The sequence below is a fragment of the Crassostrea angulata genome, chromosome 3 (genome assembly GCF_025612915.1).
Source record: "Crassostrea angulata isolate pt1a10 chromosome 3, ASM2561291v2, whole genome shotgun sequence".
Lineage (NCBI taxonomy): Eukaryota > Metazoa > Mollusca > Bivalvia > Ostreida > Ostreidae > Magallana > Magallana angulata.
Genome location: NC_069113.1, coordinates 815,813 through 837,500, shown reverse-complemented (window position 1 = coordinate 837,500; position 21,688 = coordinate 815,813). Strand labels below are relative to the sequence as shown.

At 35.9% G+C, this 21,688-nt stretch overlaps 2 protein-coding genes across 3 annotated transcripts; one reads left to right on the top strand and one right to left on the bottom strand.

Annotated features, from left to right (window-relative positions):
• Positions 1–1,122: 1,122 nt before the first annotated feature.
• LOC128175478 (integrator complex subunit 3-like) lies at positions 1,123–12,405 on the bottom strand. Of its 2 annotated transcripts, none has more exons than XM_052841107.1 (32): positions 11,961–12,405; positions 11,654–11,737; positions 11,477–11,560; positions 11,278–11,391; positions 11,041–11,125; positions 10,880–10,946; positions 10,576–10,717; positions 10,149–10,278; positions 9,938–10,035; positions 9,755–9,802; positions 9,421–9,564; positions 9,220–9,307; positions 9,012–9,091; positions 8,812–8,903; positions 8,485–8,576; positions 8,227–8,337; positions 7,744–7,876; positions 7,403–7,460; positions 7,145–7,251; positions 7,012–7,056; positions 6,660–6,779; positions 6,333–6,426; positions 6,090–6,149; positions 5,609–5,677; positions 5,223–5,298; positions 4,926–5,039; positions 4,516–4,564; positions 4,094–4,261; positions 3,890–3,984; positions 3,377–3,449; positions 2,831–3,017; positions 1,123–2,211 (listed from the first exon to the last, which is right to left on the bottom strand). In XM_052841107.1, exons 1-32 carry the CDS (start codon positions 12,036–12,038, stop codon positions 2,143–2,145), a joined length of 3,054 nt encoding a protein of 1,017 aa, XP_052697067.1. In that variant the 5' UTR covers positions 12,039–12,405; the 3' UTR covers positions 1,123–2,142. The 2 variants fall into 2 exon arrangements, with proteins under 2 accessions (XP_052697067.1, XP_052697068.1); XM_052841108.1 differs by having other exon boundaries at positions 7,744–7,873.
• A 140-nt stretch (positions 12,406–12,545) lies between these two features.
• On the top strand, positions 12,546–21,082 carry LOC128175480 (asparagine--tRNA ligase, cytoplasmic-like). Its single transcript, XM_052841109.1, has 18 exons — positions 12,546–12,727; positions 13,595–13,677; positions 13,775–13,840; positions 14,415–14,507; positions 14,875–14,964; positions 15,297–15,375; positions 15,495–15,565; positions 15,720–15,806; positions 16,533–16,619; positions 16,764–16,820; positions 17,100–17,177; positions 17,636–17,713; positions 17,844–17,965; positions 18,171–18,306; positions 18,907–19,020; positions 19,199–19,330; positions 19,685–19,816; positions 20,822–21,082. The coding sequence occupies exons 1-18, from the start codon at positions 12,688–12,690 to the stop codon at positions 20,951–20,953; spliced, it is 1,677 nt and encodes a 558-aa protein (XP_052697069.1). The 5' UTR covers positions 12,546–12,687; the 3' UTR covers positions 20,954–21,082.
• The last annotated feature ends 606 nt before the right edge of the window (positions 21,083–21,688 follow it).

Genomic DNA, 21,688 nt, shown 5'->3' with positions numbered 1-21,688 from the left:
CCACACAGGTGGTATCTCTACAGAAATGTACACCCACACAGGTGGTATCTCTACAGAAATGTACATCCACACAGGTGGTATCTCTACAGAAATGTACACCCACACAGGTGGTATCTCTACAGAAATGTACATCCACACAGGTGGGATCTCTACAGAAATATACACCCACACAGGTGGTATCTCTACAGAAATGTACACCCACACAGGTGGGATCTCTACAGAAATGTACACCCACACAGGTGGGATCTCTACAGAAATGTACACCCACACAGGTGGGATCTCTACAGAAATGTACACCCACACAGGTGGTATCTCTACAAAAATGTACACCCACACAGGTGGTATCTCTACAGAAATGTACACCCACACAGGTGGTATCTCTACAGAAATGTACATCCACACAGGTGGGATCTCTACAGAAATATACACCGACACAGGTGGTATCTCTACAGAAATGTACACCCACACAGGTGGGATCTCTACAGAAATGTACACCCACACAGGTGGGATCTCTACAGAAATGTACACCCACACAGGTGGTATCTCTACAGCGAAATTCTTTGAACTGTTAAAAGGTTTGCGGCTTACATAGGGGTTGTACAGAGTAGTGCTCAGCTTTAATGTAGTTCCATCAATATTCATCAAATTAAAATTTTTTCGTGGAGTTGATTGTTGAATACACAAAACCAATTGCTCATTTAAGTAGGAATGGCTATGAAAATGTTCCAGTCTGGAGCCAAATTTAGATTATATGCGAGTAGGACCACTTGCCTAAATGTTTATAGATCAAACAAGGAGCTTACTGAGATTTTAGCTCACCTCAATAGCTTCATACAATGTTACAGTTAAAGTCTAAAGATTTTAAAATTTAAAAAGCGGCTGATTGAGATAATGCAATGGAGTATAAATACAGTGTATAAGTACCAGTAGATGCATTTTTAATTCTTGCACAACTTATAAGGTCAAATATTTGGTCACTTTACCATGGACTTTGTATTAGTGTGTCAAGAAATGACTGGTAGCCGAGTGGATGCTGGGTACTGGACACGCATGTATTTGATGCTAACTACTGGTGTGGCTCTGAAATGCCCGCCTTTATGTCATGTAAAAACGAAGAAAACATCAGATTTCATTCATTTTAATCTGAAATACATGTATCAAAAAACAAAGTAAACATCAGGTTTAATGATTCAAAGACGGATGGTTTCATCACATTCTTATTGTGTAGAACACAGACTTCTGCTATAAAAAACTGGAAATCTCGTCAAACGAGATATAAAATGGATTGTTCCGGATACACTGTGCTGCCTATGTGAGATCCAGGCGGGCTGTAACTCGTACTGCCTGAAGACATCCAGTTGAGCCACCTTGAACTGCTTCAGTCACACTCAGGGGTTGTGTCCGTCACACATGTTGTAACATGTGCTGTTTATAGACATCAACCAATTCAAATAGCACTGTGTCAGACTTCAAGTTACATATAGAATAAAGGGGTGTGCCCAACATATGCTGTAACATGTGTTGTCTGTAGAAATCCAGTTAAGGTTCCTGGCTTAGTCTGTCACACTCAGAATTAGGGGGCATGTACCTTACACTGTGTCATTTTTTTCTCAGAATCAGACACCAGACACTGAAGGACACCCATGTAAAAGTCGCAGACACTAGCCATTATCACTAATGTTCTGTTTGTAACACAGACCCCTCGGCACCTCTGCTCTATGGTCAAGTACCTTGATGCTAACATCCACAGGTTAACATCCTGTGTAACAGTGGGACACTGATGAATGATTCGACACAGAACACCTTGTTGTACAGCACTCCCCACACGTCTCCAGGTCCATGGCTGTCCTTGAAAAGCACATTATCAGGAGAATGAGATTCCCCTTCCTTACCTCAGGTAAAATGTTGCTCACTTCCCAATAAAATGAAAGACTTCACAATAAAACCACTGCTGTCTGAGATTGTCCCCATACAGAAACTGTAGGTATTGGCCTTCTGTCTCTCTCAGAGGCCCACCACAAGGCTAGAATTGTCTCTCTCAGTGGCCCCCACAGGGCTAGATCTGTCTCTATAAGAGGCCCCGCCACAGGGCAAGATCTCTGTAACAGAGGCCCCTGACAGGGCGGTCCAGACGTTGGTTGATTAATCACTATCCTCCTCCACAGGTAAAGCTTTCTTCCTTTTCTTGGGTCTTGGTTTGATTTCTTCATCCTTTCAAATGGAAAATGAATATTTACATGCAGATATTAACAAATTAGCCATATCTATTACAGTCAAACTTTGTTGTCTCAAACTTGATTTGACCAAGATATCTATCCAAAGATAGGAGATATGAAAGTAAAATACTGTGGAATCATTAGATTTCGTGGTGGCTCAATTATCGTGGAATTCGTGAGTACCTCTCATCCACGAATTAACCTCCTCCACGAATTAATAAATCAAGGCAATAAAGTCAGGTATCCTTTTGTAGGTATACGAGAATACACGAAATTACGTCCCCACAAACCTGTAAAATTTAAGCAATCCAAGAAATTTGACCCCCATGAATTTTAATGATTTCACAGTAGTACATGAACAGAGAGAAACAATTGGGATTTGAAACTCATTTGGACAAACAATCATTGGGATTTGAAACTCATCTTACACATCCATTGTTTTTGAGATATCAATGTTCGTGATCTATACATGTAAGTTCAACTGCATTTCGTAACCTTGTACAACATCCAGATCAAAAGTTCACAATGGCCTGTCCAGAATTCATGTACTTAACTTTCCTAAACTTGAGAACAACAGGCTTTGGTAATACACATATTATAATTGTTATACTTACATCGCTGCTATCTGAGGATCCACTCGTCTCCTGGACAACCTTTTTGGTGGTTTTGCGAGAGTTTCTGTTGTCTAGCCCCATCGCAGCACTAGCATTAGCAGCCTTTCTGGCTGGTACTCCACGTAAAACTCGCACTGATTTAAAGTCCGCCTCAATGTCGTCTGCTAGAGCTAGAAGGTCGCTGAATCTGAAAAAATATAATAAGTGTTCATCACAGTGTCAGCAAGATTTGTCATAAAATTTTGTATTAATAAAGAGCATAAATAAAATTGACCTTTTTGTCATCAAAAAATTTCAGAAATAAGGAAGTTGCTGGCATATGATTTTAATACAAGTCAAGAGAATACAGGTTTCAATGGGGTCATACTCAAACTGACACAATGGGTCTTGAATAAATTAACACAGTGTTTAGTTGGACATTTATAGGATATGATGCTTTCGTTAAACATAACATACTGTTTTCAGTATTTAGATGGACATTACATACTGTTTTCAGTGTTAAGTTGGAAATGCTTTGTTTTCAGAGTTTAGTTGATCTTAACTTACTTTGTTTTCAGAGTTTCATTGGACATTTGATGCACCTGTTGCAGAGCATGCTGTATGTTTTCATTGTTCAAAACTAAAATAAAAATAAAAGAAACATCAGAAATCATGTACCATTGCAACAGAATTTATATTTCTTAAAAACAAAATGATTTTTCAGATTAATCTTTCCAAAAATATCTTTAAATGGAAGGGTTGACATTAAATCAAGTTCCTTTTGTTTCCATATTCTTTGCAAAGTCCAATATATTTTTAAAAATCAAAATGAAAAATATTGTACATAAAAGCATCACAGTTTTTGACATAAACATTCATGCACTAAAAGTACTTTGATTATCCATATTTACATAAACATGTAATATGTACCTAAAATTATACTGTGTAATTTAAAAATTCCTATGATTTTCAACTGCATCTTGTCAATGACAACTTGGTTTAATTTTATTCAATATTACAGTGACTTATATCAAAAGATTTCACAAATATCAGAAATCCTGAGACACTATGTACACATACAGGAAATGTTCTTGCAGACTTGTCTCATGTGGTCCAGATGTGACAATATTTGTTCAATGCTGATCCCATCCTTCTTTGAACTTGCATTTCCCACCCTACAACATAAAACAAAATATAAATACAGAAATTTATTTCAAATCAAAGCTCTATCACTCAAACTTAGTCTGTAAAGTTAGAGCACTGCATTATGGGACAATATCTGACCTCTGTCGTTTCTTTGGCGTCCCGTTCATCTTGGAGACTTGAGCCAGGATAATCTCGGCCAGTTTGTCTTCGTATTCCTGAGCCCAGTACTTGAGGATGGATACAGCAAAGAAGTCCGTCTTCTTGTAATCTCTACACAGGATAGGCCGAATCAAGTCCGATGAGGGTCTGTAATCAAACGGACACTGATCCAGCTCAATATGTAAAGATTCATAAAGTCAGACATGTACAATAAACCATACATGTATGGAAAAGCTTGTGCTTTATTATCCTTATTCTAAAACAAAACAGCTTCCTGAAGGGGAGACATAAACATAGATATTCTTAGGTTAGCGTTATGCTTCTTGACTAGGACAAGGAGTTTAAGGTGATAATTTAGCCAATAACAGAGTGATCAAGCACTAGCGTGACCTTTGACCTACCCTTCCTGTTTGAGCAGCACCAGTATGCTGGATAAAGCCTCGGCATGAGCTGAAACAACAACAAGTAGTTTTTAGAGGAAAGGGAAAAAATAAAAGACTGCAGGGATAACTTTGACCACTAAAAATTTATCTTTAATGGCATTACTACACCGAGCTTTACGGTAACTGCATTGATCAGTTTATTGAGAAATAATTGAAATGGAGTTTCTGCAGAAGCTCTAGATATTTTAAAAACATCAAAATTTAACAACTGTATGTCAAATTACATGTAATAACTCTTACACATGTGTAAAACCATGATTTAACTCTTCCATCTAACAACTTGAAGACTTATGAAAGACTAAAAAATAAACTTGTGGAATAACAGTACATCTACATTTTTTGAATAGTGAATTATGATGGAGCCTGACCTGTGTAGTCGAGTTTTGGGAGGACGGGCATTATGTAATCAACGGGGATGTTGTGGGCGGAGATGAGCTGCCACAGGAAGTACTGCTCCAACGTCTCCCACTCCAGGCTCCCGTCTGTAAGGGAACAGGAAGGGTGTAACCAATATATATATACAGCATCAAATAAAAAAAAAAACATACATTGACATATATCACATTAAATATAATAACAGTGTATGTCAACTGAGTGTAAACTAGCCATCTGTATTAGAGGAATCATGTACATCAATATGTCATATCAATGATTAAAACACTCACTCAGGATGGAGAGGAAGGAGTCCTTTCTGAACATGACCAGGTGTCCCTGTAGGATCTGACAGATCAACTCCTGGAGCTGTTGTCCAGAAATAGAAACATCAATATCTGCATTTAATATCTTAACATGAACACAACTCCTGGAGCTGTTGTTCAAAAATAGAAACATCAACATCAACATTTAATATCTCAACATGAACACAACAATTAATACCATAGTACATGAACATACAAAGTCAGGAGAGTGAAAGAGAATTTCAGTTTCTGTTCTTTATACTAGGTAAAGTTGTAGAAAATAGATTTTATTTGTTAGCTGTCACTTGACTGCAAAGTGCATGTACTGCTTTGATTATACTAGAAATGTTGGTGTGAAAGCCTGTAGATTTTACCTGTGTTCCATCGATGGCTGACACTATCATGTGAAGCAACTCTACATTTCCTATTGCTATGTTTGGAAACTGAAAAAAGAAATAGGTCCAGATAGAAATACATGTACAATGTATTAAGTGAAAGTTCTACCTGTGGATGTTCCAGATTGATACATGTAAAAGAGGGCAGTAGATTTTCTACGGACAGAAAAAACTTGTGAGTAAACATGGTGGATACATCTACTGTGGGCCGTTACAGGTGAAATAATCAAAGATTTATGAATCATTTCACTGACATGTTGTAAATATTAATTTCAGTTTAACCTAGTGTCTTGATAACATAATATTTCAGACTCTACTTTCACTTTACTCTATCAATCAATCAAAAATCACAGAGTATGTGAGTACTTTGATGACAGTTAACTCTTACAAAATGAATGTAGAGTACTTAGAATCTACAAATAAATCTCTCCTACAGAGTGTTAAAACAACTAATACTCACAATTGTGTAAATATCTGGCATAAGGAAGATAAACAGCCTCACATCATCCTCTTGACAAAGCTGTAAACAAATCAACAATGATACAATGAGCAAATTACCTCAATTATAATGAATAACTCATATATGTTAATACAATTTATTTAATATTTAGCATACATGTATGGTGTTCACCCATGCACAAGAGGATAGATCTACACATGTATGTGTACCTGCAGAGATCACTAGAAGATGAGATAAACTGACCTTTAAGTCTCTCATCAAACAGGAGGGCAGATCCTTGTTGTCTAAACTTTTACAAAAATCTTTGTACGTGTTCATTTTCTCATCATTAACTTTCCTGAAGGAAAAAAAAATGTATACCCTTAAAAATGAATTTTTTTCAAGGACGCATTCACTGTATACATTCATGTGCTCATAATCTGCTATAAGTCTACAAAGTCAAAGAGACTGAACCAAAGGCCCTCCGATTCAAACATTCTCATAAAACCTTAACATTAACATGTTATTTCAAATTTAAAATGACCCTGAGACACAGTGTCCCTGGTTCAGTCCCTGGGCGTGGTCACTGACCCGACTTTGATGAAGTAGAGGAGATAGTAGCCTATCCGGGCCTGGCGGTTGTACATCTCACCCATCAGCTGCAGGATCGGCTGTCTGTTGGGGTCCTCCTCCGGCATTGTTGTCAGAAACCTTAAACGAACACAGAGAAGCATACAGTACTTCTGTATAAACTGATTTTTTGTACACGTATATCTGTACAAAACATGTACTTCTGGACACAACTAGTTGTACTTCTGTAAACAACAAAGAAGATCATAGGAATGGGCTCAGATCCAAAACATGCCTTCCTCTGTTTATTTACCTCCATGTTCAGTGTACATGTATGTACATATAAACTGTGTTAATGTACAATGGTTCTTACCTAAACATGACAAAGAGGGGTGATCCTATGGAGTCTTCTAAAGACCTGAAATATACAATTCCATGTAAATGTAAGGACATGTTCACAACTATTCCAAAAGGACGATTGATAAAGGAAGATGTACGGTACTTACTCCTCATCTTGCTCCTTCGGGAAGAGATTACTGCTGAGTTGGGAGGCGAGGATCTGACAGATACAGGCGGCGAGAGGGGCACCTGTCATATCTAGGTCACACTCGTCCTGTTGAGAATGAAAGAACAGACATTCAGTGTAAAGATACAGAGAACTTGAACAGGTTCTTCAATATTTAATCTTGATGGTCAATCATTTAAAACTGTTTCCTGTGTGAACATTACAATCAGCTATAATGAATGATTGATATTCTGATTACCTCTCTTAGAATTGTCTGTAGAAGTCGGTCCATGACCTCACACTGAATCTCTTGATCTCTGTCAACAGAAAAGGCAATGTCAACCAATCATACCATTATACAAAATTCAGATGGCCACATGTAATATGTCTAAGTAATTTTTGCCACAAGTAATAAGTCTAGATAATTTTTGCCACAAGTAATATGTCTAGGTAATTTTTGCCACAAGTAATAAGTCTAGATAATTTTTGCCAAATGTAATAAGTCTAATTTTTGCCACATTTAATAAAACTATGTAATTTTTGCCACATGTAATAAGTCTAGGTAATTTTTGCCAAATGTAATAAGTGTATGTAATTTACTTTTCGTCTCTGAGTTGAACTGTGTACTCGTATATATCTCCTCCCAGCTGTTGTAGGTATTCTTCTAAATCCACGGGTTCGTACCGCGTATCTCTGATTGGTTGGAAGGTGCAGTCAGATGGCAGCTTTTCTACTGATCAAATGTAACATAATAAAACACAACAATCTGACAGAGACAGTCAAGATGTATGTATTTGAATGCAATGCATTACTGTGTGCTGCAAATGTGTGCCGTCTTCCTAATCTTTGCTCAATGTGAGAAAAAGTTTCTCTAAAGGGGTTGCTTCCCCCTCTAAAACAAGCTTTCATGCTATGCACAATCTCCAGAATATAACTACACTGTATACTGTAAAGGAAAAATGCTTTGCCCACGATAATCTGAATCATAAATGTTCATCATTTGTGGTAAAAATTCTAATCTGAATTATAAACCTAAATCATTTGTGGTAAAAATTCTAACCAGAAAGTGACATCTCGACATACCCATATCATCCTCTTCATCACTAAAAGCTGCGTCTGACAGATTATTTTCAACATGGTGTCCATTGTCTATTTCTATCACATCTTTATTGTTCATGGAATCTTCTTTCACTACTAAAAATAACCACAAGAAAACCCATTCAAGATGATATTTTATGAAATTCAAGAAATAAAACTTGTCTTCATATCTTTAACAGATTTCGACACGTATATTTGTAACATTCTGTTACATGAATTAAATTTATGATGGACAAGATTTACCTTCTTGTGAGCAGAATTCATTAAAATTCTCCCGAATGAGGATTCTTAATTCTTGATCAAGTTTGCTGTTGTCAAATAATGGGGATAAAGATCTGCAAAAAATATTCAAAGCTGTTCTAGAACAACCAATACATATACTTAAACAAAAAAAAAACAGTAACAATGTCAACATTTACTATATACAAGCTGTTGTAATCTACAAAACACGCCCATTTTAAAACTTGGAAAATAAACTTCATGAACAAAATGTCTGGAGAATGAAGAAGTTGTTTGATGTTGCTTTCTCTGCATCTCAAATATTCATCAGAGTGTGTTAACTTGACTTACTGTAGCACTCTCTTCTCCAAGATAACCCTCAGGGACGTATACACCCCCTGTTGGACTTGTTCACGTAAAGGCAGACAAAAGTTTGGCATGATCTACAAACACAAGCCATGGAATTAACTACATGCAGAGAGCAAAACTCAAACTCGGCAAAATCATTGCATTCCATTGATGCTGAACAGCAAAGAATAAGAGACACATACCCGGCAAAGGAAATCTAATAGCGTAGCTGTGATTGCTGGATGTGGACGAATTGAATGAAACATAACTAATATTGCTGGTTCTGAAACATAATATTTACAAAATCTTTACCAAAAAAAAATTATGAAGTATTCCAAACTTAAAAGATAACTACATGTATATCTCAATGAAAGCCTGATATTAAAAAGTGGTAACTGAAAACTCACTCACCTATGTTCATTATACTGTCCCTTTCTGGGTCAAAAAACAACCAATCATAGAAAAGAGCTAATTTGGCATTGGATGCTGCTACATTGGACTGCAAAAACAAAAATTGTCAAATGAGATGTAAATGACAACTTACACAAAAACAGAGACTAAATATATTTAGCTTTACCAGACACTGTACATGATAACGACAGGAACCCTTACCGTACACGTGGTCAGGAGCCAGCCAATCACCGCCCAGCGAGGGATGATCTCAGAACACAGAAGCTCGTTAGGAGGATGAAAGACGGCACAGATATAACGAATTAAGTCACAGCGTAACGACTGACTCTCTGGTGTGGCCAGGTACTGCAACAAAGGAACAACAGTAGTCACCAGTTAGTAAGGTCAGTAGTCTTTATTATGAATGATATTAATTTTCCTTTATATTGATTCTAGGAACATCATTTTCTTCTAAGAATATCAAAGTATGACATAGTAGGAGACACACCAACATGTTAATGGAATAACAACAGATCTAACGATCTTCTAGACTCACCTGTCTTTGAAACCAGTCTTGGTACTTTTTGTGCTGACCAAACTTCACCTGAAGTTTACAAAAATCGTTTATGTTACATAATTACTTCAGTCAAGCTGTAATAAACTGCAAGTAGTAAGACACAGTTAAAATTCAAACCAAAATTTTTTTCTAGAGTATAACATCTTAAAGTCTGTTGAATACCTTTGTTATTAAAAAAACTAATTTGTTTTCCATGTCTGGAGTGAGCCGACTGATGAGAAACTTTCTAGAGGTTCGAGTGTGCATCAGCTGTTGAACTCCTGCAATACAGATAGTCAGACAAAGATATTAAAGAGGTACAGATGTATTAACAAGTCCATCAGGTTTTTGTCACCTAATTCCTTATATCACGTCTTTCCTTTTCACAACTCACCAGTAAAAGAGGGACAGATGGCAGAGGGGTTTAACATCATGTCCCGCCACAGTTTTTCAAACTCTGGGATTCTGGCCACGTTTTGTAAAAGACGGACCAAGTCTCTTCCTACCGCTTGGCAGTCTGTCCACTGAATCACACAACAGGTAAAGAAACGAATCAAGATTTGCATGTGACAACATCATTAGGTAGACAAAACTTTCAAATTAAGCAGAGAAAGGTGTCCCACAACTAACTTCTCTATTGGAATTGAAATACCTGTATACATACAGTTTATCTCACACAAATTTTTCCTTCAGTACAATGAGATAAAATCGATCTCCCATCAAATTATCACTGAAACCAATGGGCCACTTTTGCTATATACTTTCTAAGATTTGATATGAACAGATTAATGAATTCACGAACAATAAGTTGTTTTTCGTACCTTCTCTCTTAGAATAGAGATACAGAGCTCCACCTCCTTCTGTCGTAGATTGACAAACACCTGTCCGTTGTGATCCACGATCACCCTCAGGTAGGTGTACACTACCGTAGACAGGAGGTTCGGAAACTTATCCAACCAGGTCCTGTAGGACAATTTACCAAATCAAAACAATCATCATCAGATTACAGAAATTCTCCTAAAACTAGGCAAACACTATAAATCTACTTGAAACAGATTTTGTTCTTATTCAAATATTCTGAGTTAGAAAACAGTTTCCATGGAAATCTAATTGTGTCACACTGACCTGTTTTCTGTGAAAATGTCGACCATGACCTCTGTAAGCCAAATATTTTTTGGCGAGATATCACCACCTAAAAGTAAAAGAAAATTTGTATAATCTCTTCCTCTTCATATCCACATTCATAACTATCCATCATAGCTTTAAAAACTTTTTGGTTTGCTGACCTGCTATTTGCCTTATAAGGCTGTGACAAACACTATCAGATCCAAGAATTCCATTTTGAATCAGTTCCTTGCATAGCCATACAATCTGAAAAAAAATACAAACTTTGCTTACAGTAATTTGTCTAACAAAAAGATCAAACCTTATTTATTTTCAGTTTTCACTGTGTACTGTGACCTCCCTGTGTAATAACTCTCTACTGTGACCTACCTGTGTATTAACTCTCTACTGTGACCTACCTGTGCTCTGGTGCTGTCCAATAACTTCAGCCATTTCTCAAATATGATTTGATTTGTTTTGGTTAGGACAATGGTGAGACCATCTCGACTAACCAGGGTCAGGTCTCTGTAATGCTGGAAGTAAGAGTCAATAATAAAAGTTTCTGCTCCTTGGATGGATGTGATATATAAAACAGGAAATCATGGCAGTTATGTATACCTTTGGTGCCATTTTGGGATCGGTGAGGATTCCATAGAGTAATCCCAATTGGATCTCTTCATGTTGTTGGGTTCCACGACAGGCCTTGAAAATGAGTATTTCATTAGCATTACATTGATTAAGACTTGTATGATATATAAAAATAGAAAGGAATTTTACAGATTTAACTTTACTTACGAAAGAGTTCAGAGCATCGTTTGCTTCCCTCTCTGACAGACTGCTTTGTATTCCAGTTACAGTATTGTAAAACCTCTCTAATTTCTGTATTAAACAAATACAATCTTATGTTTAAAATGTGATACAATGCAGCAAATTTTGCAGAACATCTATCAAACTTGTCAATTTTTTTCTATCAAAACGACAACCAGTAACAATCATTTATCCTTGGTGAATAACATCATTACAAATCACTTGAACATAGCTATTGTTACTTCAGTTTCTCTGTACAACTTTCAACTGACCCATTTTCAACTACTGTAAATACCTCATTCAATTCATCCTTAGGTTCCAGTACGGACGTCAACACGAGTTTTGAAGGCGACAATCGTGCAGCTTGTTCCATTCTTCAATAACATCTAAGTCACAGTTAATGTCAGTGATGAAAAACTTAAGTCAGTCTCAACATTGTGTTCCACTTCATTCAATTCCTGTATATTCTAAGGGGGATAACTCTAATATAAAGAATTGGTCCGCCATATTTGTGGTCGATACTTGCGGTTTACACCCTTGTTAGGCTAAATTGCACAATAAAAGTTGACATATGACCACTGGTAATTTTCGGAAAAACTCTTTAAATGATGTATGTAATTTTCGTATCAACAGATTTGGGTAAAACTGTCTAAAATAATGTTCTTTTCCGAGCTCTACTTCCCTTGCGTGCGAATAACGTAACTGGGTTCATTATGTCGTGACGACATATTTCGTTGTTTTATATTTATATTCAAAAATCCTTTTCAACACAAATATTCCATTTATTCTTTAAAATATTTATATTTAAAATAGATAATGACACTTTTTACTTTTTTCAAACTTTTGCCATATTTTACGACAACTGCCACAACCACTTCCTGTGTCTGTGAGACCGGTGTACACGAGGATTCCGTCAACAGATGATGCAATAAAACAGAAATATATAGAGCGGATAGTATAAATATAATGCGATATTGTTGATTATATAACATATATCGACTGGTTAACAAACAGAAATAATCATGGAAGGTGTTGAGAAAGGTACGCAGCAATTGAAACTTGGTAAGTCCAGCCTGTCTAAAACAGTGTAAAATGTTTTATGTGTCACTCTTGTTTATTTATTTTATGTAAATGAGTTGTACAATGGGCGATCATAAACGAATGCATATATATATAATTAAGCTGTTCAATGATCACGGTTATAAAGATTCAGAGTCAATGAACCGATTGTAAAATTGCCAATCTAACTGTTAGATCTTTCGACATTTTGACATGTTTAGTGTACCACGCTTACTTAATTACTTTGAATATACCTTAAGTGTGATTATTGATGTAAACAGATGGTAGTTTTAGTATCATCTATATACATGAATCTCTGTGTTCTGTATATTTACACATTCACTGATGTCGCTGTTTCGTTCAAGTTAAATTCATTCAGGCGTGACATTCACTTGTCGGAAAACAATGTTTGAGTGTCTCTGAACAAGTTAGCTTCTCTGTGATGACACTGCTGACAAGACACTAACTGTCAGCTTGATTTTAATGATCTGAGTAATCGCCTTACTTGTTAATGTTTTCACCTTAAAATGCAAATGTTCCATTTTGTAATTATGTCATTTAAGCCATGTGCATTGTCAAATTTCCGTTATTTTCTTTCACTTAAACAGAAAATTTGATATGAAAATTGATTGATTATGATAGGTTTAGCAAAAAAAAAAAAACTTTGTAAATCTATATGTTTTCAAATTCTTTGAAAAGTGGGCTTACTAGTTTTTGTTTCAGAAGAAAAACTCTTGGTCCAAAACCCCACATATTGAATTTTTTAGATTGTATGCAAAGAAAACATGATCATCTTATTTAGACCATGAACCAATGTTGTTTCTTATATGTACTTTGCCCGTAGAAATAATTGTATGATATGACTTGTAGGTGAAATCTACACCTCAGAGGCCACAGGAAGTGACGAGACTGGAGATGGCAGTCAAGAAAAGCCGTTCAAAACCATTCTTAGAGTAAGTCTTAATATCATTAAATTGAGCGCTTCAATGGTTGACAAAATGAATTTTCAGTTTACAAGTTTCCATTCTCTTCCCACCGTATTTTTCACAGGCAATGAAACATGCAGAACAGGAACCCTTCCCTCCTATTTATGTGGACAGTAAAAAGGAAAATGAGGTCTGTATACATAGAGTAGGAAATGTTGATATACTTACAGTCAAAACTAATTATGTCAACCTTGTTGAGATCATACTTAGAAATATTTGATGATTTTATATAAATTGAGGTTAAAAATTGTAAAGAACTAGAAATTTGTTCTAGCACAGCAATGCCTCACCAAATGGTACATTAGTATTTCAGCGTGAATGAAATGTATCTTAAGACTTAGCTAAAAGTCAAATTTGAAAATAAAATGCAGATGCCCCTTATCAAACATAGGTAATTCACTCTGCATTTGAGATTCTCCTTATTGATATGATAAGCTAAAGGGAAAAAACCCCACATTTTTTGTAGAAAGCTAGATCAAAAGATATGAAATTCAAACGCAAAGTTTGATGGACAAAAAGACATAAGAACAGTATGATGAAATGACTGAAAAATAAATGACTAGGATATTTTATATTTGACATTCATTAGGGTATCCTGGGACCTTTGGTTTCAAACATACTGTACTCTCATCTTACATTTGGATGTTTTATTCACAAGTTGAAAGTTAGCTGACACCGTATTTTCTCTCTTTTATATTGAACAGAAGTATGAGGTGGCCTCTAAATCACAACTGAAGAAGATCACTAAACTGTTTGTGCGGGATCAGCACAAGAAAGCCGACATTGCTGCCAGAGAGGTAAGTTCCGAGGTCAATTAGAGAGGTTACCGCTTAGAATGAAGTGATTGAAATGTCATATTTGTGGAGGGAGGTTGTTGGGACAGGTTAACATATTCACTGTGGCTATTTTTTTGACAATGAGATTAAACTTGCACAAAACCATTTTAAATCACAAATCAACAAAATAAAATTTACTGCTTCTGCCGTAGGTTTAATTCATTTGACAGTATACTGTATACAGACTTTGCAAGACTGTGGAGTCAGTGAAGCAAATAAAACACCAACATTTCACAAAACTTTTTTACATCCTGGACAGGGGTTTTGTTAGTGATCTGCTTAGCAATGTTTTTGATATGTTTTTGATATGTTGTTTTCCCTAATTCAGGCAGAAGATGCTGAAAGAAGAGAAAAGAACTTGGAGGAGGCCAAGAAGATAGTGATTGAGGAGGACAAGTCACTGCCTGCCCCCAAACAGGTACTTTGTTGGGATAGCCAGGGAGGGACAGGGGTCTTGGGGGAAAAAAAGAAAATTTGAAATTAAAAGCGTTAAAAATTGGTTTCAGATAACTTGTCTTGTTGATAGGAGTTGTAAATCATGATTTGTTGTAAGCTGGTGGAAGTTATTTGGATTTTGCTTGCATCGTATCATTCTTCCATTTTATATGGATAAATGGAAACAGTTTACATGTTCAATAAATTCATTTAAAAAATAATGTTTGAAAACATTTTGGTGTTAAAAACAAGTTTATTGTTAAAATATACTAGTTTGCATTAAAACTAGTTTAGGAACTTAACTAAATTTTTCAGATCAAGATTCGTAACTCTGTTGAAATGAGAGATGTGAGAGTGAAAATCTTTGGTTGGGTACATCGACTTCGTCGTCAAGGTAACAGAACTTGTAATAACTCTTATATAGAAAGTTAACAGCATGTGTCTCAATTTAGAGGCACAACTACCTGTACTGTAAGAGAAACACTACTGTAACACTTTTAATTTTATTTCCAGGAAAGAACCTGATGTTTGTAGTGTTACGAGACGGAACAGGTTTCTTACAGTGTGTTTTCTCTGATGCCCTGGTGAGTCTTTATATCTCAGAATATTTTAAATTCTTGCATTTTGAAAATTTTTATCTAAAAGTATTCAAGTTATTAAATTTCTTCTCAAATTGTCAGATTATAGCATGTTGTTTCTGATGTTCCAGTTAATGTGAGTGCATGATTTGTTTTTCAGTGCCAGACATATGATGCTGTGCTGTTGTCAACAGAAGCTTCCATTTGTGTTTATGGCAAGATAACCAAGTTACCAGAAGGAAAAGTGGTGTGTATTGTACAGACTATGAATACTTTACCCAAAGGACTAAGTGCGGTTTTATGCAATTTTTGCCCCCCAAAATCAAAGTTTTAGAAAGAGCTATAAAATAAGGTGAAAGATAGTTAAAATCATATTGGAAATAAAGGTGTAAAAGGTTATCACCACAGTGACGTCATAATGTAGAAATGACGTCATGAATATTGCATTATTTTGATAAATTGATGTTTTGTAGCAAAATATGGGTGTTTTCCGATGGTTTTTCGACTGGGAAACATCGAGCGCAGGCTTGCTCAAGTACCATTTTTTAGTATAATATGTATAACTATCTGAAGAAAAACTTATTTTAAAATCGCACTTGAGCAGACCTGCGCTCTATACTTCCGAATTCAAAATATAGAGCAAAAATGAGAATATCTTCATTTGTTTGCAAATTTGCGGGAATTAGGTCATTTAAGTGACGTCATAGATAAACAGCGAGTGAGCAATGATGACTAAAATCAAGATTAAAGTTATAGGCATCCTCTTTACAATGATTTGTGAAGATTTCATTTTCATACGATACTATTGTTGTAAAAATTGGTTGAAATCGGGGGCAGATATTTGACCATACCGCACATAGTCCTTTGTATTACAAACATCAATGTCTGATACCAGGGTATTTGACATATTTTTAAAAAACATTATTGAATTGTCATATCTTGTTATGATAATGAGGTTTCAATCCCATTCCAGGCACCCGACGGACACGAGCTGACTGTGGACTTCTGGGAGTTAGTGGGACATTCCCCACCAGGTGGCGCTGACACTGTTCTCAACGAGGTATTAGGATCTTGTGTTTGTTTCTGCAAATCGATAGTGATGTTTGTATTGTATAAACATGAACTAAACAGTCACAAGTATCATCAATGAAGTATTTTGATATCTTTTGAAGTATTTTCGGTTGATATCTTTTTTTCATGACAGGAAGCTAACATTGATGTGCAGTTAGACAACAGGCATATGATGATCCGAGGAGAAAACGTAAGTTTATCACACCAAGAGGCCCTAGGACTTACTGTTATTTCATCAAGAAACTGATTGAAATAAAATATTTCAAATTATAGGAAATTATAGTTGGAGTTAATTTGGAATTGCAAGATAGTATGGCCATTTGAAATTTTAATGATATCTGCAGCTTGTGCTGATTCCAGGTGTTGGTAACTTGGTAGACACTGGAAAGTAACCGACGATGATTGACAATGTTACATTCATACTTGTACTTGAATATCTTTAAAAAAAGCTTTGACTTTACTATTGCAGACCTCCAAGGTTCTTAAGATGAGGTCAGTGATAATGCAGGCCTTCAGGGATCATTTCATCAACAGAGGATACTATGAGGTGAGTTATTGTATATTGTTGATCTTATTTTTAAGTGAGGAATGTGGTATGTGCATGAATCCAGAAAATATTTGTTTTTGCATAGCAATATTGTAATTAAGTTTATTTCAAATTGTGCAATAGGGATCACTGATGTCCAGGTATTTTGTCATAAGTAGGAATGGCCATCAAAGGGTTACACTGTAACTGTATTAGAGTTGACCGTGTGTTCTATTTATTGTTTTTGTTGAAAAGCAGCTCCTGTATAATCAAGTACAATGCAAAATGTCGGCACATATGCATAATGATGGGTACATATAGAAAAAAAAAAAACGCTTCCTGGTAATTCAAATCCAAGCTTACATGCTACAAAAATCAGTTTTCGTGAAATATCATACAGTCACGCTATTAAAATATCATGTTTACAGTAATACAATATTATATACCAGTGTATTCAGATGAACTGATATGATTGACAGGTGACTCCGCCCACATTGGTCCAGACACAGGTAGAAGGAGGGTCCACGTTATTTAAACTGAACTACTTCGGGGAGGAGGTCAGTCCCTCAGTCATAGCTTTCTTTTGCTTCAGGATATTTACATGTAAATGTAATAAAAAAATGTATTAATTTTGATATAAAAAATGTATTTTGGATAGTTCATGCACCTCTACTTCTGACATTATAGGCCTATCTCACCCAGTCATCTCAGCTCTATCTCGAGACGTGTATTCCCTCCATGGGGGACGTCTTCAGTATTGCTCAGTCATATCGCGCAGAGCATTCCCGAACCAGGAGACATCTGGCAGAGTAAGAGTTTGATAATGATAGCCAGCATTGTTTATTTCTCTTAGCTATCTTGAACTTTGCATCAAAATACCAAAACAAAATACAAAGTGAAATTGAAAAAAAAAAATGAAGGCACCTTTCAGAAAAATTCCCCAACAGGTCCGATAGACATTTTCTGCTGGTTTACACTTGTCCACACCTGTAGTGTTTATTTCTATGTCACCAGGTATACCCACATTGAGGCGGAATGCCCCTTCATTTCTTTTGACGATTTGCTGAACAAATTAGAGGACCTTGTGTGTGATGTAGTGGACAGGGTGCTGAACGGACCGTACGGAAGCGTCGTCAAGGAACTCAACCCGGTAAGTAAATAATCAAGGAACTTGACCCCGTAAACCTGTGTGTAGATAATCGTCAGGAAACTCGACCCCGTAAGTCTGTGTATAAATAATCATCAAGGAACTCGACCCCGTAAGTCTGTGTATAAATAATCATCAAGGAACTCGACCCCGTAAGTCTGTGTGTTAATAATCGTCAAGAAACTCAACCATGTAAGTCTGTGTGTAAATAATAGTCAAAGATCTGTGTGTAAATAATTGTCAAGGAACCAAACTCCTTAAGTCTGTGTTACTGTGTACCAGGTTAGTACCAGTATGTAATCATAAAACATGTAAAAGAATAATGTAAGTCTGTCTGTATGTTAATAGTCGTCAAAGAACTTAAACTCTCTGGTTGTAACTTACTATCAGAGGATCTTAATCATTGTACAGAACCAAAATTATGCATTTATTTTTGCAAATTTTTTTTTTTTTTTAATTTTTTTTTGCAAGATCTGTTGCATATAAAACTTTACAAATTTTTATATAAAATGGTATTAAAATGTTTCACCCATGACAGTAATTAATTTCTATAAAGTATTGCATCTATAGTTTATTAATGGAGAAATTTTTTTTTTCACTTAGAACTTTCAACCTCCAAAGAGACCGTTCAAACGTCTGGAGTACAAGGACGCGATCACATACTTGAAAGAACATGACATAAAGAAAGACGACGGAACGTTCTATGAGTTTGGGGAGGTGAGCACTAAATACTCTTTAAGTTTTGGGGCTACATCATAACATGTAGGATCCTTTTTATCATATTTCCTTCTGCAAATATAAATATACCAGGTATTACACATGATTCTGGTTAATAAAGTTTAATTGCTAGAAATAATATTTTTTGAAAATCTTGTTGACTTTTCCCTATTTGTAGGATATTCCGGAGGCTCCCGAGAGGAAGATGACGGACCAGATAAACGAGCCGATCTTGCTGTGTAAATTCCCGGCCGAAATAAAATCCTTCTACATGCAGAGGTGCGCGGATGACCGCAGGTTGACGGAATCCGTGAGTGACGTTATTTTACATATGATTGAGTCCAGAAATTTCTCTGTCAATCTGTCCAACTCAGTCTCAGCTTTTTATTGAGAATTGATTTGAAACGTTCCTGAAACCTTCTAAATGACAAACTTATGATAAAATTGGATCTTAATCAGAGATTTACTGATTCTAAAGTCAAACAATTTTGAATGCTATTCGCTCTTTAATACATGTACATTTATTTGGTTTATGAACACTTAACGAATGTTTACATTAAATGAAAAAATCATAGGGGAATGTATTACTTACATAACAATTTGAGAGTGCCTGTTTGATGTGATATTATACCTGGATGAATCAACTGATTTCTGTTTTGGTCAGGTGGACGTCTTGATGCCCAATGTAGGAGAGATCGTGGGGGGATCTATGAGAATTTGGGACCATGAGGAGCTAATGGAGGGATTCAAGCGGGAGGGAATCGACACCACCAACTACTACTGGTACACTGACCAGGTACGAAACCACCCTCCCCCAACATTACTGTGTAAATTGTAACATTGTACCCTTGGACAAGTTACTTTACTCTACTCATGTACTATCTCAACCCTGGGGTTAAAATGGGTACCTGGCACATGAGACGAGCTGGCGATGTGAATGTATAAGCATTAGCGCTATAGTTTGGCAGCTCTGCTTGTCTGCTCCTCAGGGAGTTGAGGATGCTAAGGATTGTACAGGCCTCGCCTGAGGGTAAAATGTAGAAGTCATGCAAGACAACTTACTTTGCAAACAAGACTAGAAACCCCTTCCTTTTACTGGTACCTTTTAGCTTGCAGTACAAATTTACACGTCAACATAAAATTAACATGTGAATTCAGAATTGATGAATATGTAAATAAAGAATAGTTACGTAAAGAGCAAGATAACGACTGTAAACTTAGAGGACAAATTAACATGTTTACACTGAATAATTTTCATTTAAACACAGAGGAGGGGCCTAAGTGTTTACACTTTACAAGTTCAAAAACTTTGGTCAAATGTAATTATTGATGAAAACAGGGTATACGGTACATGTAGATGCTTATCAGATCTTAGCTTTATGTTTAAGTTTCATAGGAACTATACCGGGGTTTCATCAATATTGGTTGAATACCAATTTTTGTGGATTTCGTTGTTTAGTTGATCCACGAAATTAAATGTTCATTGAAGTGCAATTTTTATTAACATTTTGTATTGATAGGGTCATTGGCCACGAATTTACGTATCCTTGAAACTGTGATTTTCACTTCATCCACGAAAATTGATGCCCTTGAAAATTAATGAAACCACAGTATTTTGTTAATATTTATTTTTTTCCCAATAGATGAAGTGTAGAACTTCCCCAATGTATAAGCTTCTTAAGAACTTTATTACTGTAAATATTAATTTTTTTTTTCGAATAGATGAAGTGTAGAACTTACCCAATGTATAAGCTTCTTAAGAACTTTATTACTGTAAATTTTTATTTATTTTTTCCAATAGAGGAAGTACGGAACCTGTCCCCATGGCGGCTATGGTCTTGGACTGGAGCGGTTCATGTGTTGGCTGCTGGACCGCTATCACATCCGCGAGGTCACACTATACCCACGATTCGTGGAGCGCTGCAAGCCGTAAACCTGTGACCTACTTATAGACACGATACATGGACAGTAAATTATTGTCATTATCTACATGGCATTCATCATGTGTGCACTAACTTGTGATGAGTGAGGGAAAAGGACATTATTAAAATTGTGAACTCTGTGTGTGTTCTTGTGTTTTATTGCTTAAGTCTGGATTTTGATTTGACTTACAATCTCATTTTGTATATTTAATACACCTAACCTAATAAAGTACTTGTACTGTGGAATCATTAGAATTTGTGGTGGCCCAATTTTCGTGGTATTCATGGTAAGCCCTCCCCCACAAATTTACATCCTTAACGAAAACAAATTTTGTTTGAAATACAAGTTAGTTTTCTTACAGAAACTGAGTAACGACATCCATGAAATAAATCCCCACAAATTAACATATAAAACCCCACAATTCTCAAAAGTTGGCGCCCACAAATTTAAATGATTGTACTATAGTATATTTGATTCACCTTATAAAAAATTCATTCTAATTTCAAATTTTAAGAAATGAATACGAAAACGTGCTTGTACATTTAACTCTACATGATAAATTAATTCATGTTGTCAATACATGTCATTGACTGTTGTGGAAATTATATTTCTTTGTTCAGATTACATGTAAAACCACCTGTGGGTGTGCTAGGTTATCTGAGAGATACCTTGAATAAATTCCATACCACATGGAAAGATTCTGCCTAATACTTGTACACATGTATTTATAAAATCAATTGCACAA

Bases quoted from the DNA above. Each gene is read 5' to 3' on its own strand.
- LOC128175478 (XM_052841107.1), bottom strand. From the start codon at position 12,038: ATGGAACAAGCTGCACGATTGTCGCCTTCAAAACTCGTGTTGACGTCC. The intron at 11,561-11,653 runs GTAAGTAAAGTT...CTCATTTTCAAG, and splicing joins ACGATGCTCTGAACTCTTTC to GCCTGTCGTGGAACCCAACA. The intron at 3,018-3,376 runs GTAAGTTAAGAT...ATATTTTTTCAG, and splicing joins AATGAAACTCTGAAAACAAA to ATTCAGCGACCTTCTAGCTC.
- LOC128175480 (XM_052841109.1), top strand. From the start codon at position 12,688: ATGGAAGGTGTTGAGAAAGGTACGCAGCAATTGAAACTTG. The intron at 14,508-14,874 runs GTAAGTTCCGAG...TCCCTAATTCAG, and splicing joins CCGACATTGCTGCCAGAGAG to GCAGAAGATGCTGAAAGAAG. The intron at 19,331-19,684 runs GTGAGTGACGTT...TGTTTTGGTCAG, and splicing joins ACCGCAGGTTGACGGAATCC to GTGGACGTCTTGATGCCCAA.